Source organism: Colletes gigas, unplaced genomic scaffold (assembly GCF_013123115.1).
Source record: "Colletes gigas isolate AHSC1104 unplaced genomic scaffold, ASM1312311v1 Colletes_gigas_Sc00011, whole genome shotgun sequence".
Lineage (NCBI taxonomy): Eukaryota > Metazoa > Arthropoda > Insecta > Hymenoptera > Colletidae > Colletes > Colletes gigas.
The window spans coordinates 7,338,016-7,356,413 of record NW_025106640.1 but is presented as its reverse complement, the minus strand read 5'-3'; the positions used below and the strand labels follow the sequence as shown (position 1 = coordinate 7,356,413).

The 18,398-nt window shown below is 48.1% G+C and overlaps 1 protein-coding gene across 1 annotated transcript in view; it reads left to right on the top strand.

Moving 5' to 3' along the window:
- Positions 1–861: 861 nt before the first annotated feature.
- Positions 862–18,398, top strand: part of LOC122398268 — a 104,081-nt gene continuing 86,544 nt past the window's right edge. The window contains exon 1 of the mRNA XM_043397979.1: positions 862–3,073. Within this exon, the coding sequence (XP_043253914.1) occupies positions 3,048–3,073 (26 nt within the window). The 5' untranslated portion in view covers positions 862–3,047. The remainder of the gene's footprint in view (positions 3,074–18,398) is intronic.

Here is an 18,398-nt window from a genome sequence, read left to right as displayed (position 1 = left end):
GAAATGGGGGGGTTCGATGGCTACGGAACAATCCCTTGAGTTGTGCTCGTTCGATAGAGTGGTTTCCACGCTTTGGTAGAAACGGGAATCATTTTGCTTCTTAAGTAGAGCAAAAATCGAACTTCCTACTTTTGCCGTAGACGTAATCGCGCTCGGGCTTCGTTGCTACGGTTTTACGGTACCGACGATGCTTTTTTATCACGAAGAATTCATTACGTAAACGTCGCGAAACGAACGAAGTTCGACGGTGCATCGAAGCTGGGAAATCTCTGTTCGATCGCGCTTGGTCACGGCGATATTAGTATTGCATCTCGATTCCGTACCGGACTGCCTTGGTGTCACCTTACATTATCCAGTGCATGACGATTATAGGTTCGGAATTTTGAAAAATTCATTCCTGTTACGCAGCTTCGAACAGGTAGCCACTGTTTTTCCTTCCCCTCGAACGCATTTCACTTATCTTTTTACGAGTCAGGAAACGTCGGTTACTTAGTCTCCTACGATATTTCACTAAAATTGTTACCGAAAACTGTAGTTTCCTCGAAAGAATATTAACCCTTCGTTAAAACAAAGGGAGGATAGAATTCTGGATCGGTTTCGATGTTTCCCCTGTTCCGTGGGTAGGAAAGTAAGGGTCAAGGTGTATTTTCCACGAGCAAACGCGCGCTCGAAGAAACGACAAAGGGCAAACAATTTTACAAACGGTCGCGAGGGCTTTTCGGGAAAAAATCGGTGAAACCGGTTACACCCGATCGTTGTAGTATCAGTGGCCACCGACGACACATACGTGGTGCATATGACACGGGCACAGGTAGGAGTTAAGATGCGAGCACGTTGGGTAGTAGCGCGTTAGGCGGGGTGCGCCGGTTCGGTTGGTACGGGTGTGAGCACGGCGGGTAATAGCGCGGAGGCGGCCAGTCGTCCAGTCGAGCCGCGACCACCGAGCGGTGAGCGTATCCGTCGTACCTTGTATTCCGGCCTCGACGGTAAAAGAAAGACACGGAGAGAAAGCAAAAGAGAGAAAAAAATCTAGGAAAGGAATTCGAAATTGTCACCGTACCCCGATTATGTATTTCTGCTCGAGCGCGGAGGGCTGTGGTGATATAGCTGGCTGCGCGAAGGTCTGCCTACGTTTCGCTGAAATCTCGCGTGCACAGAAGTAAACAGAGGGTGAACGAGGACACGCGATTCGTCGGTGCGTGTCCACGCACGCGTACACGTTACATGCGATACGTTTATACCGCAATGTGCATTCTAGCGATCGTACGATTCGTTTCGCGCGACCCGACTTTCACGAGTTTGGTAATTCGGGGATAAATACGGGTCCGCGTCGCGTCGTCGTCGGACTTTCCGTGTAGGCCTCGAGACGAAACCGGAGCTATCGAGACATCGACGGATACCGGATACCGGATACCGGATCCCATCGGCTGCAAGTTCGTAACGAAAAGAAAAATAAATGCATCCTTGAAGCACGGTGGTCGAAAAGGGAAAGACGGGAGCGAATCGGTTAACCCAAGCTCCGTCGATACGCGCGTTCCGTGTCTCGGTTGGTACGCGAGAGACAGTCTCGCGAAAACGGTCGTGTTTTTCCCATCTGCCGGACCGAACGTCTCCGGAATTATATGCACCGCGTCCCGGTCTGCATCGCGTTTTGCAGCACGTTCTGGGCCCCGAAGGCTCTGTCTAAGTAACAGTACTTCCTCGCGCTCGCTGGAACAAGCCTCTCTCCGAAGAACGGGACCCACACTCCACGAGTCCGCTCTCCACACGCTCCTCGGCCCCTCCGTCGTCGCTCGGCCGAACACTCTCTTTCTGTGTGCGGTTTCCCCTCTCCTTCTATCGTGTCCGAAGTAGTCTGGCCGGTCGAGCACGGGGAGTCTCGTGGAACCAGTCCTCGTACGGTGGACCTCTCGGTTGGGACCTGGCAAAGAGTGGTGGTCGTTGATTCTCGGTGTAAACCGGCACCTTTTGCACCTGCCGCGCGCGATTCCAAGTTTTTCGGCTTTCCAAACCCCGGATCGTCGGTATCTGCTCTGCGTATCACGCGTACCGTTCCAGGAAGCTCGCGCGTGGATTTACGTACGCGGTTGTTTTTCATCGTGTCGCGAGCCACGAATCGATTTCTCGCGAACCCGGGGCCCGGCCGCGTGTTTATCGCGTAAACCAGTCCTGCCGGTCGGAAGGAGGCATCGGTCATTCGTTAAGTGGCACGCTTTTGCGTTCGGGGCAAAGGTTTGTCGGGTTCGAGACGATAACAAGAAACCGATCCGTACACCGACGCGCGAACGTCGTGATGCTCGCGTCACTCGATTTCTTGCGATCTAGTTTTCGGAGGACACCGAGGAGCAAAGACGAAAAGAATTTCGCGAGTGACGAGGACAGTTGTCAGTGAATCGATCCGAGTCGGTGACACGTGCTAGTTACAATCGTAACCGTCTCTACCGGGGTACATGGCAGTCGTCGAAGCATGCATCGTGAAAATAAAATGAACGACAGAGTCGGGTGTTTCGACGGCGCGGAAGAGTTCGTCGCTGACGCCACGGTCGCAGGATCGTCCGGTTGGTGAAAGAGAGGTTATGTGGCTCTCTCCGTGCTCGACCTAACCTCCAAGTGTCTCGGTCGCGAGTCCCACTAATCTAATTCGTGCGTCTTATCGTTGCGCACTCGATGGAAGTGCAATCTGTCTTCGCGCCGAAGTAACGTGTAAACTGTCCGGTCGATTTGGAGATCTGGGAACGAGAACGATCCACGGAAGGTTTCGATCCGCCCTGGTCGTGTCCGGAGAAGTTGTTCCATAGTGATCGATGCAGTTTGTGATCTCGTCGAGTCCTTTCGATCCAGCATCGTTGATTCGATTCTCGCGAGGGTAACCTAGAAAAGTGGTTTTTTCCCCGCGTTGTGCGTGCCTAGCTGTGCCCCCGTGTGTGCTGTCTTTTATTTTATTCGTCGATACGCGTGGTGTGCGCTCGAACGCCCGAAACGAACCGATGGATCGACGCTGAGGGGGACGTATTGGGTTCGAAGAATTTGCGGGGAAACAGCCAGAAATGAAGACCACACAACGCGCTCTAAGGTAAATACCGCTGTGAAAGTTCCTCGATGAGGATCACGCTATGTATCTAGTTACGCTTTACGTTCTCTTGTACAGTTAACGATAACAGTACGCGTCGTAGCTCGCAATAAAAGCTCGTTCGTTTAACGAGGAACGTAACGAGCCGCGTTTGTTCGGACCGCTGAAAAGTTACGGCGCGTTAATGCTTTAACGGGCATATATAGAAACGTTCGCCGACGATCTGTTACGGGACCGTTTCCCTCGGCGTTACGGCGTTAATCTTTCGTTTCTTTCCCGCGCGAACACGCGCCGCGGCGGACATATTGTTTCCCGACAGGGAGCAAGAAAAATGTTGCCATAGAATACGTCGAGAAGGAGGCTACGGGTAACGTGGGTATAGTACACGGGGACGGGAAAGCAGCTTGTTTCCAGTACACAATTTCTTTTGGCGGACGAGCGCGTTGCCTTTTCCACGCCGTAAACGAGACACCTCATTTATTAAGAATGTCTGTAGGTGGCGGTAGTCAGCGTTGACATTTGCATCATTTTGTAACGTCTCCGGGATACTTTTTCCATGGTTCATCCGCGCTCGTAAATGCAATTACAAGGGCGTGTGTGGCGTGTTGTGTCTTCGAAAAGATTCCGTCAACGGGTTTTTGTTTTCGTTCTTTTCGGGCTTCGTTAGAAAGAGTGCTGAGAAATGATTAATGCGATCGTTTCGTAAGAACCGTCCGGATTCGCTTCTTTTGGCTCGTAGCGAACCGCGAGGCCGCGTTCAATCACAGGATTAACTCCGCCATCTGCTCGCTAGCTCGCGCGCGCGGGTCCATTGATAAATTAACAGGTAGCCGGGTTACAATCGAAAGCCAATTACGTCGGTGCATCTTCGTTAGGGCGTAGAACGGTCCGCGGGGGCCTCGTAAAAGCTTTGAAATTTGCCTCGTATCGTTAAACCGCTATTATGCCGCGGCGGGCAAAGCCGACCGCGATCCGATTTTTCTCCGCGAGTTCGATCGCGAACAAAAAAATGGAAAGAAATAACCGACGGTTCGCGTGCGCGAACGTAATAACGTTCGTTCATCGGTGTAGAAAGGCAGATAAGATAGGATAGGAGCGTGCAGGCGGCTATGTAAATGCTATGCCTCGAGTATTGTGTGCGGAGGCTTTGCATTGAAAATGTCAGGTGCTCGCCGGCTGACGACTCGACTCGACGCGACACGACGCGACGCAACACGACACGACTCGTCGATCGTCGTCGACTCCGCGTCGCGGTTGCAGCCTGCGAAACACCTGCGCGGACAAATTGAAATGCTAATTTCGAAGCTTCCACCGCGGAGTTCCCGTTGTTTCGGCTCGCGACCCCTCTTTGTCTTCTTTCGTTGGAATATAAAAACAAAAAACCCCCGATAAAAATTCGTCGCGCCGACGCTTCGCCGTTTTTTACCTCCCGGGGAAACATCGGTTTAAATTCGACACCTCCGTTATTGTTCCTTTTTTAGATTTTTGTGGTAGTTTTTGATTTATATGCAAAAAAGCTTTACAGTATACAGGGTGTTCAGCCACCCCTGGGAAAAATTTTAATGGGAGATTCTGGAGGCCAAAATAACACGAAAATCAAGAATACCAATTTGTTGATGGAGGCTTCGTTAAAAAGTTATTAACATTGAAAGTTCCACCAGTACTGAATTTTTTTCTAGAAAATGCGCAGGATTTCGGGGGTATGTCTATACAACAAAAATGATTATAATTCACCCCCACAACAGAAAATAATTTTTTCAGACCGATTTGTAATTTTTTTTTCCTCGAAAACTTTCATACCTTCTCGAATTTTTTTCTAGAAAATGGGTAGGATTTCGGGGGTATGTTTATTCACCAAAAATGATTGTAATTCACCCCCGCAACAGAAAATAATTTTTTCAGACCGATTTGTAATTTTTTTTTCCTCGAAAACTTTCATACCTTCTCGAATTTTTTTCTAGAAAATGGGTAGGATTTCGGGAGTATGTTTATTCACCAAAAATGATTGTAATTGACCCCCGTAGGTAAAAATAATTTTTCCAGAACGATTTGAAATTTTTTTTCTCGTCGCAAAATTTCACACCTTCTCGAATTTTTTTCTCGAAACTGCGTAGGAATTCGGGGATATGTGTAATGACAAAAAATGATTGTAATTGACCCCCGCGGCCGATCATAATTTTTCCAGAACGATTTGAAATTTTGGAATTTAATTGTTAATAACTTTTTAACGAAGCTTCCATCAGTAACTTGATATTCTTGATTTTCGTCTTATTTTGGCTTCTGGAAACCCTCATTAAAATTTTTCCCAGCCTGTATGTACGCGTTGCCTTTTTCCCGTCGCCCAAACATGTCCGCGTAACGTTTCATCGGCGAGGAGCAACCTTTCTCCGGCGAAAGATTAAATTCCCGAGGCACGCAGTGGCTGGACGCTCGTTTAGAAACAATAACAGTATCGCGACCGGGTCTTTGCATACGAAAGAGGCCGGTTATCGCAAACGATCCGAAAGTGGGACTCCCCCGAAAAAGGGAATAGAAAGCGGGGAAAAAATATCGGATGAGAATGCAGAGCGGACCGACTCGGTGAACGTCCGCTTTCGGAAAGAAAATCCCGCCAATAGGTCACGAAACGGTTTAAAGAACAATTGATTTCCCAGATCGCGTTGCAAAATCGAACAAAACTCACCTGGCGAACAGGACGCGAGCGGTTATCGAGCGTGAATCTCGAGACGTGTAAATTCCGCGTTCCGAATAAATTATCGGACTCGCGCGCGAATCTTGATTACCTAATTACGCGTTGTACGTGCACGGACGCGATGTATTCGGTAGAACCTCGATAATTGCACGCGTGACTTGTTCGTTGCGTGGCGTTGACAAGCAGAATGAGCGGTCGCTTAGTAACAAGTGAAAGTGGAAGTCTTCCGTTTCAGATAGAAGCAGATCGTTGCCGAGACAACGACGATTGCGTAACACGGTCTTTTTCAAAATTAGAGGCGAGAGGGTGTCACGAGGCGATTAGAGGTGTAAATGAGAATAATTTGAACGTGAAAAGGGGGTTGCCTTCCAAGAAGTTTGGAAACCGCTGGCATAAAAAGGTCGGAGAAACAGAAACCACAGACGGTTGGGGTACGTAGCGTAAGTGGGGTTCCTTTTCATCGGACCGGTTGCCTCGATAATTGCGCGAGTCTCTATACCTGCAGGGATTTGTCAGATTGTTTGTCCTGTTTACGTCAGCTGCGTTTAAATGCCTTCTCGGGCTCATTACGCAAATTCCCGTTATTTAAACCTACGCAGCGCACCTCGGGATACGAAATAAGCGACCATTTTACACGAGTTTGCAAGGTTACTAACAATTATCGCGATTGCTTAGATTTTCTTAATGCCGACCGTGCGTTTCTTTTCTACCTCGTTCTTGCCAAATGGACTTTTCGGGCATGTTCCCATAATTGCTCTCTTTTTTCGTTAATTAGTACGAAATGCAAGCATTAACGTTGTCGACAACGTTCTTGAAAAACACGTGAATTTTATGCACTCGCAGAGAGTGTACCGATGCGAAAAATATTGAAACCGTATGCAGAATATTTTATTCGTACCAATATAAATATACTCGACGTATTTGCCCTATTAGCGTACGCCGTAATTGCGTAAAATTAACAGTTTATCGGTAATGTATTTTTAATGGAATATTCGCAGAAATTACAGATAATATCGATGAAAAATGCATTGCATAACGAATTAGATGCTTGATTAAGGGGACAGTAATTGGGGTGTTAGTAATTCGGTCAAACGCATTATTCGATGAATAAATAAAAATGCAGGGTTTTTAGAGTGGCGATATTTTTTTTTTAATTGATAGCTCGCGTCGCGTTAATTAGGATTTCTCTTTCGAGATATTTTCTTTCGTTTGTCGAAACCCGTCGGCGCTAATTAATTGGAGGATATTCGTAGCCAATTGTCGGATTTTGCCACGGTTGATTGTCTTCAGGTGGCAGGAAATTGCAACGAATTTGTTCCCTTCTCGAGATCATATTCGCCCGATGAGAGGCCGATTAAAATTAAGCATCCGCGTCTAATGAACGCGGGAATCCGGCCCATTGTGGAATCCGTTGAGCGGCGCCTGGGAAAGAACTTTCTTTTTCCTCGTTTCGCGAAAAAGAAGCTTCGGCTGTTCGTGACACGACTCCTTCGATCCTCCTCCATCTCTGTTTTTCCTCCCCTCGGCCCCTCTTTCTGTTTCCTTTGTGTTCTCTCTTCGGACGAGGCTCTAATTAAAGCATTTCAATTAAGGAGATCAACCGGCCATTGTGCCTCTCGAGCGACTCGATTCGATGAATTTTCCCTCGACGTCTCTTCGGGGCCTGGGAAAGTCGTCCTTGATGCGATTAATTGCAGAAAGCGGATTTCTCTCGCTCCCTCCTTCTCCGTGCGCCGCTTCTCTCGTTCCCTCCTCGGCCATCGCGGGAGAAACAACCGAGTTTCTTCTTTCTTCGTTAACTCTTAATTGATCGAACTTTGTTGCGCATTCCTCCACGTAGAACAGTCACTCTTGTCTAATTTTATTCCCGGTCGGTCGCGGCCCTGACTCGTTCCGTTCCGCGGAATATTTCCGTCCGCCTCGTTCGCCGAATCAGCGCCATAAGGTCGCCGGCAAAGTCGAGCAATTTCCGACGCTTTAAATCGAACTGCATCGAATCCAGTAACATTTTATTTTATTTTCGCGATAAGCATTGGCGAAAGATCGTCTTTAAAGTGCCATCGATCGTTGTAAAATTGCTTTACGGCCACGGTCGGCGACACGGTATCAAAGTGCAAACTGGTTCTGGCCGCCATAATGAGTCGCACGGAGTACGAAAGAGCCGGGATCACCGTTGTTCGGTCCGTTAATCCTAAATCATAGGCGCTCTCGGGCAAATCTCATTAATCCAAGTATTTCCACGTGGCACGATGAAAGAGAGTTAAGGGCCATAACACGCGCAAGTTATTGCGCGCGTTACTTTGAACGTTACGCCGTGCATTACATTTTACTGCGACCCGTTGCCGCTCTCGTCATATATTATTTAAAGAAAATCCGACAACAGTTTGCGCGGAAATTATCCACCGCGCGAGATAGACGACAGTTACTTTCGTTTGTCAACGGCCAAAAAAAATAATTTTTTCGCCGAAATTTCTAGCACCTATTCGAATTTTTTTCTCGAAAGTGGACAGGATTTCGAGGGTATGTCTATTCACCAAAAATAATTGTAATCGACTCGTGCAACTGGAAATAATTTTTTCAGAACGATTAGAAAAATTTTGTTTTCGCCGAAATTTTCAGCACCTATTGGAATTTTTTTCATGAAAATGCGTAGGATTTCGAGGGTATGTCTATTGACAAAAAATGATTGTAATCGACTCATGCAACTGAGAATAATTTTTTCAAAATGATCTGAAATTTTTTTTTTCGTCGAAAAAATTAGGCACTTGCTGAATTTTTTTCTCGACACCAGTTAGGATATCGAGGGTATGTCTATTCACCAAAAGTGATTAAAATCGACCCTCGGAACCAAAAATAATTTTTTTAGAACGATTTGAAGTTTTTCAATTTCATCGAAAAATTTAGGCACTTGCTGAATTTTTTTCTCGAACCCCGTTAGGATTTCGAAGGTATGTCTATTCACCAAAAGTGAGTATAATGGACCCCTGGAACTAAAGATAATTTTTTTAGAACGATTTGAAATTTTTCTTTTCGCCGAAAAATTTAGGCACTTGCTGAATTTTTTTCTCGATACCAGTTAGGATTTCGAGGGTATGTCTATTCACCAAAAGTGATTGTAATTGACCCCTTTAACTAAAAATAATTTTGTACGACCCTCGTATTCTGGTTGTCGAACGCTAACCTGTTGCTTCGCGTAGAGGCCTTCCACGTTTAATTTGTGCACCGTCTTCTGTTATTTATACATGCTCTAACGACTATATTATAATTTACGCTCGGAACGAACGCAGTAAGGTTACGTTTTGCCAGTCGAAAGAAGGTATTACCGTTTTCGGATCGAAGTCGAATTCGTTTCGCGGCGATTTCCGGCGGATAAAAGGCAGGATGCCCAGGTGCGATAACATTGTGTCCAGGTTGTTCGAAAACCACGGACCTTCCAGCTCGGTTTCGCATATGAATTCGTGCGTGAGTCATAAGTGATTCACCTCGTCGGGGGAACCTGTTAGCAGAGAAATCACGTACGTGCTACGAGGTTGTTCGTACGAAGTCGGGGTCGAAACAATCGTGTCTTCGATGCGTTTGCGGTTGTCTCCGGGTGTCGTTCGTACGCCGAGAGACTCGAATTTCTTTAGTTATTACAAGGTCTTCGCTTCGCAACGTTTGATTACAGTCTTTGTTCGTTTCGTAGTTCTACGAAGCGGTAGATAAAGTTTACGGGACCATTTTATCGTAAAATGTAGCACGAAGAAAATCCAGAAGGCATGATGGAAGGTCAAGTATTGTTTCTGTTTAGTGTCATCGGCGGCGATAAACGCCGAACAATGCGTTCGAATTGGGCGCTTCGTCGGGCGGAAAACTCGGTGGAAAATGGCTGGGCGCGAATAAAAGAGTCGCAGCGGGCGTTGATTGGATGCTGGATCGAACGTATCCCAAGGAACGAACGTTCTACGGAGGAAGGAAGGCTCGATCGAGCGTAATTTCCGTTCGATCCAACTTTCATGCACTTTGCGCGAATTTAACCAACGGATAATTCAGCATAGGCGTCGTACTCGTTTCGAAACGATCGTGTTGCGTCAGATCCCGAAATTTTGCAAGCATGACACGGTTTTATGCGATCATTCGGCCCCCCGGGGGGATTCGTTAGGAGAGCCTCGTCGACGCAGAATCGTTGCATTGTTCGCGAGAACGTTTTCAGTAGCAATCCCTGCTATCGATTTTCACGGAGTCATCTTCCGCTTCGCGTAAAAATGCCTCGGAAAGGCCGCCCCGGGGGCTAAGGAACTTTCGAATCTTTCGCTTTAATTAGAAACATCGAACCGTTCCAGCGAAAGAATGCGTCGTTAATTCTGATTAAAACGGAATCGTTCCGTAGTCGATCGGATAATGGCGAAGACAGTTTCATAATCCGATGGGCTAACCCGATACCGTGCTAATAAGATACGTCTGATTAGGCGTCGAACGAGGGAAACGGTTCGTTAAGATGTTCCGCTGGGTTCGTTATGGGTAGCCGCCCATTGGAATTGTAATCAACGCGGGAAGTTCGATATGCGTCCGCGATTATACCGTTCGATAGCCAATCGGGTTCGTGAAACCCTAACGGGTACACTTTTAGCGTGTGAAGTTCTTTCCTATGCGAGATTCTGTTTGGAAAAATTCTTTCGAAGTTTGAAAAGAGCCGTGTTAGAACAGTCCGTTGCTAACGAGGGATCGTTGTGTGAAACGTTGACGCGATCGTATAATGATATAACGTTATATGCATATAAAAATTGCACGCCGCGGGGACTGGTCGGATTTCAGAAAGTTGGCTAATAAGATTACGTGTTTACCGGTTTAGGAAGGCATCGGCTGGCCAGAAAAAGCCGCGGCGCGAAATTACGTCGTCGTGAAATAACCGTTTCGACGCGAAAGCGCCGCCAGGACGCTTCCTGTTTCTCCTTTTTCGTCCTTGGGGTCCGGTGATCCGTGACGGGCGGCGATTTCAGCGGCGATCCCGCGATATCCTCGCTCGGGGAGAAGTCTTTCGCAGGACACGCGGCGTGAAACCTCGTCCTCCGCCTCTCACAGGTGCTCATCGAGCTCGGGGTCCGACCACTTCCGTTTCGGGGGACGCTGGGTCCACTTTACAAGCATTCTTCCACCCACTTTTGTCGTCGATTCTTCTCGAGCAGCGACACAAATATAAATATACATTCTGGAGAACACATTTTTAAACTTGGTATACTCCGTAAGCTGTTAACAAAGAAGCTTTGCTTTTCTAATTTTTATTAAATATATTATTCGTCAAAATTTGTTCTCTTCCATTGTTAAATAGCAACAACAATAGAAGTGGTTGTATCAAACGGATCCCAGACACGTATCCGTGCACTTGTACAGTCACGTTTCGATGCCGTGTCCAGCCTTGACACAGTCACACGCCGACACAATAAAAGTTACGTGGCCAATCGAACGTTATAATCGTCAGATTTTTCCATTCGATTCGATTCCACGAGCTTCCTCGCGATAGTTCTGTTTCTCGATTCTGCGACGTTAGTATGAATCCGTAACGCTTATCTTGCAATTTCAAGTAGGATAGGAGTTTTTAGAAACGATCGAGTCAAGTGGATAATTCCGGTGTTTGTACAAGTATCGTTTCTACCATTTTTTCATAACATCGTTCAATAATCTTGCTTGCCTTTGATACGATATCGTTTCCGGCGAAATTTTCCACTCTTTAATACGTATTTCTGATATCACTCGCTCTCCGCGTTCTGTTACCAAAGATTTCCAATTTTTTAGAAAATCCACGTACACGGTGGAAAATTGATCGGGAGCCGATTCGTTGCTGACCCCGGAACGTAAGGATTTTTTCCCCGGATTTTCGAAATCCATTGTTTCCATTTACCTTCTGTTCCCCTTTTTTTTGCCAACGGAATGCTCGACAGCACAAGCGGAGATTTTCACCCTTTCATCGGTGGGTGAAAATTTCAGAGATTCCAATACGTTCTTTCGGTGCAATTCTGGTGATATTCGTTGCCGGATACGGCTGTGCGTGTGGATGTGTGTGGAAACCGTGAAATTTCGCGATGACGTCAATCAACGTCGATCGATTCCCGAGCTTGGGCCAAGTATCGCCCGGCGCGAAACGTTGATCGTCAGATTCGTTTCGCGATTTAGATTCCGGCTGCTTGATGATACTTATTAATCGATAATCAATTTTTCCATATATTATATTCAGGCGTTGAACAAGTATCGAAATAAATTGTTTGTAATGTTTTCAAAGATTTTTCTCACTGATACCGATATTGAAGAGTAAAATTCTGAAATAGGGGTATTTTCCACCCCGTTGGGTGTGAATATCAGCCCATAAAAATTGCCCCCAATATACTCCTAACACTCTATCTGCGCGCGCAGAGTCGTAGATCGACGATTAACGATCCTCGATCCTCGATCCCCGGCGGTGACCGTTCGACGATAAGACCGTCAGACGTTAAATCGGATTAAACCGAATTTGCGATATTCGGAATGTCATTGGGAATTACGCGTCGCTAGCCGGTCGGTAGGGCTTCCCGTAATCCACGTATCGGGTGTACGTTTAGTACGCGCGAAAAATTGAACGCGAGTCGCACATGTGCGACTTCGCGTCCCGTCGATCTCGCCTCGGGGACCGTAGGGGATCCTTCCGCGTGCCGGAAATTAGGTATATCCGTGTCGCGAGTCACCGGAATGCCGTGCTCATTGCGCGATCTCTGGATATCCGTCGAGCTTCGTCCGGTTCAAGGAACAACTCTTTTCCTCGGACTTCCGTCGCCGCCGTGTGTGTTTCTCTCGGAAGTCGTTGCTCCAAATTGCTGGCACATCGGTTTTCGATAATGAACTTTCGCCAGCCCAGCGTTTCAAAGGTTTTTCCAGTCCGTTCTTTGCATCCGATTTCGATCAAGATTCCATTAACCCTTGGTTTAGCGATTACGTATGCGACTCGTCAATAACAGTGCAAGAATTTGCAAAATCGTGTCAGTCGATGCGTTGATCGAGCTACCGGGAGGACTCACGGTCTACATAGAGTCCAGTCCCGAATCCGAGATCTCCAGAGGTACCAGGGATCGTAAAAAATGAAGCAGGTAGTCGGGAGTGTTCAGCTCGACGGTAATCACCGGTCGATCGCGAGGTCGACTAGGAACCGTCGTTTCCTTCGGAGCCTTTTGTTTCGAGTCCCAATCCTAGAGCACGATTATATGCATATGTGTAGAAGGCGATTAGGGGTATCCCGGAGTCCCTAGCAGCCACGTTTCGGCGAGATCAATCGTGAGAGGCTCGCGAATTTCTTTTTGCCCTGTCCGCCTCCTCGTCTTTTCGTTTCAGCCGAGGGTCCATGGTTTATAGAACGTTGCAACTTCGAACCCACGTTCGAGCTTTGTTTCCGTCGACAGAGATGATCGACCAAACACGGTGTTTTAAATTGTACATTAAAAATGAGATTTTACGCGAGAAAAATAATTTTTTTTAGCAAGCTGTTTCGTGGAGGCGTTCCGAACGCTGTTTCGCGCCCTCCATTTTCAGCCGCTTTGTTCTTTCTCGTTTCTATTAACCGTGCTCACGACGCTAGGGCCGTTTCGCGAGGGGCAATACTGTCTCGCATATTTAACGATCGGTTCCGAAACGGTATGCGTGCCGGTTTAACGATCCACGAAATTACGAAACGTCGCTCGTTAAACGCTGAAAAGCGACGCCGATCCGCGACCGTCGTCCACTCCTTCAAAACTTGACATTTACGAACTTTGGTGCCCCGGTCGGTTTCGGGCGCGAAAACCGCTGCAACCTAAATTCCTAACTCCACGGATCAAGGATCGTTCGATTAGATTTTTGCGTGTACTAATTTCGAGATCCATACGTTGTACCGTGGTTTACGGAACAATTGTGAGAAAGAAACGTGGGGGTACCTGAAAAGCCCGGTTATCGAGCAACTACGATTTCTATTATTGGCGCAAGGGTTGATATCTTGGGTGTCCAGGAAAGGTTTCGCGACGCGCGCGTGCGCGTTAAGATTTAATTAACCCTGTATCGGGGGTAACGAGACGCAGTCGCATCCACGAGCCCCTGGAAATAATAACGAGGCGAGCGTGGCAACCTCGCCATGGTCGAACGGCCATACGTTGCCACCGGCAATTAATAATGGAGCAACCTGGCAGCCGTGTAACTCGTGCGGTATATAATATATACTCGGGGGTTAAATGGAACGGCGGAATTGACTCCGCGATCAGCTGCCTTTGAATTTCGTTTCAACGGCGTGTCGAAGCAATGGTAGAAAATATGCCGGATAAATCGGCGATGGACGCGCGCCGTACGTAGACGAACGATCCTCGATCCTCGATCCTCGATCCTCGGATCCGTGGACCGCAAACACTCGGGACTGTTCTCTATCCCATAGACGCATTAGGCTCCGCGGCATAAATGCACGCGCGATTCGCTCGCGGCTGATTGGTTTACCACCTGCGGCTACTTGACTCTTTGCGCCTAGAATGGCCTTTAACGTTTCCCTCTCGTATCTCTCCTCTCTCACGACCGGTCGACTTCTTTCCTTCCTACGCCCTCGGAAGTCGTACGATGGACAGCGATATCTCGATATTGAATCGATTAATTTCAGGGTCGAGCGCCCTCGCGCTCATTGATTTCCTCCGGGGCCGCTCGCCTCCGAGCCAGCTTTTTGCAAACGCTCTTATCGGTCCCGCGATGTTTTCGATACTTAACGACCCGGTTCACGGCCATATTTCTTTCTTAGAACACGACCGTATCCGCTTGACAATCTCCGTTGTTGTGTTTTCTGCCCTTTACCTTGCAACGATCGTTTTCGAAACTGATACGAATCCATTTTTTGCGTCCACAGAGAAGGTAGAAGTTGAGTAAAGCGAACAGAGTCGTACCCGGAATAAAGGGCGAGAGTAAACATTAATATCCTCGGAAAATGTATGGAAGAAGCTATTCCCGGGAAAGTAAAAAGCGGAATAATCTCGAGGATGATTTAAGTGTCCGTTCGTTCTGCTTGTTTCTGCGATCGTCCGTTAAAAGATTGCTCGTAAGTCGAGCGAGAGAGAAAACGCAGTTGGATTCAGGCGTTAGGCATTTTCCGGTTTGGTGGTTTTTGCGGTACGCTTGAAATCGTTCGAGCTCGCTGTAAATTCTCGTCAACGTCCCCCCGGATCGCGCCGGTTCTAAAGAGTTTACGCGTATACAGAACGAGCGTCCGTGACTGCGTGAAAAATTTATATTGGAGGTTCGTTCCCGAAGATAAGCTACCGGATCATGCACGATCGAATCGGGATAAAAGGGCGAGGAGAACGCGTGTATGGTCGGCTCGCGGAATTTATGAGAGTTTTCCATGGCGGAGGACGAATTTTCGGACGGACTTTCGACGACAAATCTCGCGGCGGTCGTCCTTTTTCGATAACAGGTTCGAAAAGTTCTCCGCGAGGAAAGGTTCGGGAAGAACAATAAATTCTGTTCCGCGTCGATGGCACCGGCAATCTCGACGGCTCTCTCTCGCCAGAGTTTTATTCCCGTTTCAGCGACAGTTCGCGTACTTGGAATGCGTTTGTGCAGGAGAGCTCCTGGGACGCTCGGCGGCCAAGTGAAACCTGAAAACTGCGCCAGCCAGCTTCGCTTTCGAGTGGAATCGATACGTCGACATTTCGCCTGGCTAAAGTCCCCTTTCTCTGCGCCGCCTCTCCGCCTTTATAGTCATTAACGCGATTCGACTGAAAATAGGCGTCCGTCCCTCGAAATCCCCGCGAAACGGGAGAGAACGATTTGGAACCGATTCGATCGCTGATATCCGATATTAATAGAATCTAAAAAAAAAAAGGTATCCGTGCACCGATGGACTCGATCGTCGATCGATGGGTCGTTAAAAAGCAAAAGAACCCGTCCCCGAGCTCCGGTATCCGACGCACGCGGAAATCGACGATCGAAAAAGCGAACAAAACGGCGGCGTGTGCGTCGCGTCGGACGGAATGCAATCGTTTTCAGGAAATCGCGTTACGCGGGAGGCATACTTTTCACACGCATCGGTGCACGCAGGAAACGCCAAACGTTTTTCGTATCGATGCCCGACCTCCGCCGCCATTATCCGCAGATTCGACAGAACCACCTATTCCATCAGGCCGGATTAACCCCGCTCCCTTTCCAGCGTGCAAAAATCATTCGATAATAACAAAATATGACGCTTTCAATTCTATTTTACGTAGACTGATTATTGTACCTGTATCGGTACAAAGAATTTCAACTTTTTCCTTTGGTTCTCGCGAGTCCATTAGCCACTCAACACTTTACCTATGGTTCCGATTGCGCTCCTCGTAGCGATATCCCATCGTCCCAACAGTCCCCGCTCACGCGATCTTCATCCTCTCCCCTGAATTATCTTCAGTTTAGCCTCGCGGAAGGATAAATTAACAGTTGATGCGTGGCAATCATTCCATAAGAACTAAAAGCCCTGTTTAAGTTTTTGCGACAATGTTCACTCAAAGAGACAACCGTGCGTCTATCGGGTAGATCTGCCTCTTCGTTAACAACCGTTATACCGACTGCAGTAATTTTTGCCCCGTGTCTTTAGGTGTATTCGAGTTCCACGAGATCCTCCTCGACGGAGAGGATCGTAGGAACAGATCCCCGCGAAAGGTTCCTCGAGGCAAGAACGTCGCGGGGCCGTAGGGTTTCGCGAGCGTGGAGGGATCATCTACAATTTAAATACGCAGATTCTCCCACGTGTAGACATATCCGCGTGCCTTTGGAAACTTCTTCGTTGCTTCTTCCTCATTTGCCAGGATCCCCCTCGGTACACGCGGCAGATTCGTGTGCCGATTCGCGTTTTCCCCGTCACACGATTACGATTCCACGAAATCACGATTCCCCGGCCAACCCCGATTTATGGACGTATTCAAACGAGGGTGGATTTTACAACGCGCGCGAACGAACGAGACGCCGCGATACGGTCGAGTTAATGCGAGTCGCTTAGGTATCCGGTGATTTGCTCAAACACTTTATCGCTCGTTTTATATCCGCTCTTTCAATTTGCTCCTCGCCGTTCGAGCAGCAGTCTCGGTTTCAACGTATTCGTCGCCGACCATTCGGGGTTGTTCGTTAAATAACGCCGTATTGCGTCTCTGCGGTCTGCGTCGAGGAAATCAACGTTGCGTGGCAAGCGAGTTCCTCCCGATGGAACCTTCTCGAAAACAACACGAACAACAGGATCCCGTTGTTGCCGGCGGGTGGAGTCGAAGGTCGATTTTAATGGGCTTAGCCGCGGCAGTAGTGCACGTAAGAATGATATACAACCAAGAGGAATTGCTTTTAATTGCTCTTCGGCATCCGTGACCATACAGAGACCGTTTCTTCTTCTTCTTATATTCTTCTTCTGCCCGCTGTCTCGATTCTTTTCCTCCTTCCCCTCGTGTCTCGTCGTGTCTCGATCAAAGCGGCCCGGGAACGCATTAGTCTACGTCTATCTATAAATTCCGACCGATCGTCGTTCGCGAGAGATAATAATAATAGCTCGTTGTTTAACGGGTCTCCTTTGCCCGCGACTTCGGCGCGGCCTGTTTAATTCAACCACGAGCTCTCCTTTTTCACGCGAATACAAAGAAAAAATGTAAAGGAAACGCGGTCGAACCGGCGGAGGGAATATTTTCTGCGCGTAGAAAGATCTCGACGGTTAAAAAGTGGCGTGGGTCAGGTTATTCGCGGCGCAGCGGGATGGAATTGCCGTCTTGCCGCCTCCCTGGGAGCGGCGACGGAGTATCGTGACGTTCGATGTCACGGAATTAAACGTCGTGACTCGGTGTCGCGCGAAAACCTCCACGCTTGATTTTCTCGCGGCGGGCATTTCCATCGAGAGACCGGCGGAGTCGGCCGCGCACGATGATCCATCGATCCCCTCCCCTCGGTCGAGCGTCCCGTCGACTACGATCGTCGAACGAGCGTGCAACGAGCAAAACGAACGAGCGACAATGTCTTGTTCGCTCGGGAGGCCCCGCGTCGGATGGGCGTAGAAGACAGCTTCGAGGTTTCCTTCCACGGCGAGCGATCATTTTTTCACCGTAGTGGAATTTCTCTAATCCCGCGTTCCTGTACACGACATTGTCGAGATCACGGCGAATCTCCGATTTCACGATGCCAGCGTGCAGTTTGACGCGACGTTGTTAAAATAGGCTCTCGCCTCGAGCCGTAAACGCTAGAATCCTTCGGAATCGCGATACCTCCGGAGGGGGGCTTAACGTTACGATTTTAGCGGCGACTCGACGGACGTGATAAATTAATTATTAGTTCGAAACATTCACATATAATCAGGTTGTATTTAGATCGTGGAAATAAAAGTGGTCGAAACAGGGAGCTGGTCCAGATGGTTCGAATGTCGGATAAGCGACGTGGTTAGGATGCAAGCTTTGGGGATTCAGGCTGAAAGGTTCGAACTCAAAGCTTGCCTCGAGGCTTCTACGTGGCTAGTTTGATGCGACTACAGTTCGCCGACCAGAGCGGTAAAGGATTAATCTCGAGGGTTAATCTCCGATAATATGCGGTACGCGCGGCGAGGAATTTATAATCGACCGTCGCGATAGCTCGACACCGTTAAACAACAACCGTGGCCGGCCAGTTCCGCGTGAATCAGATTAC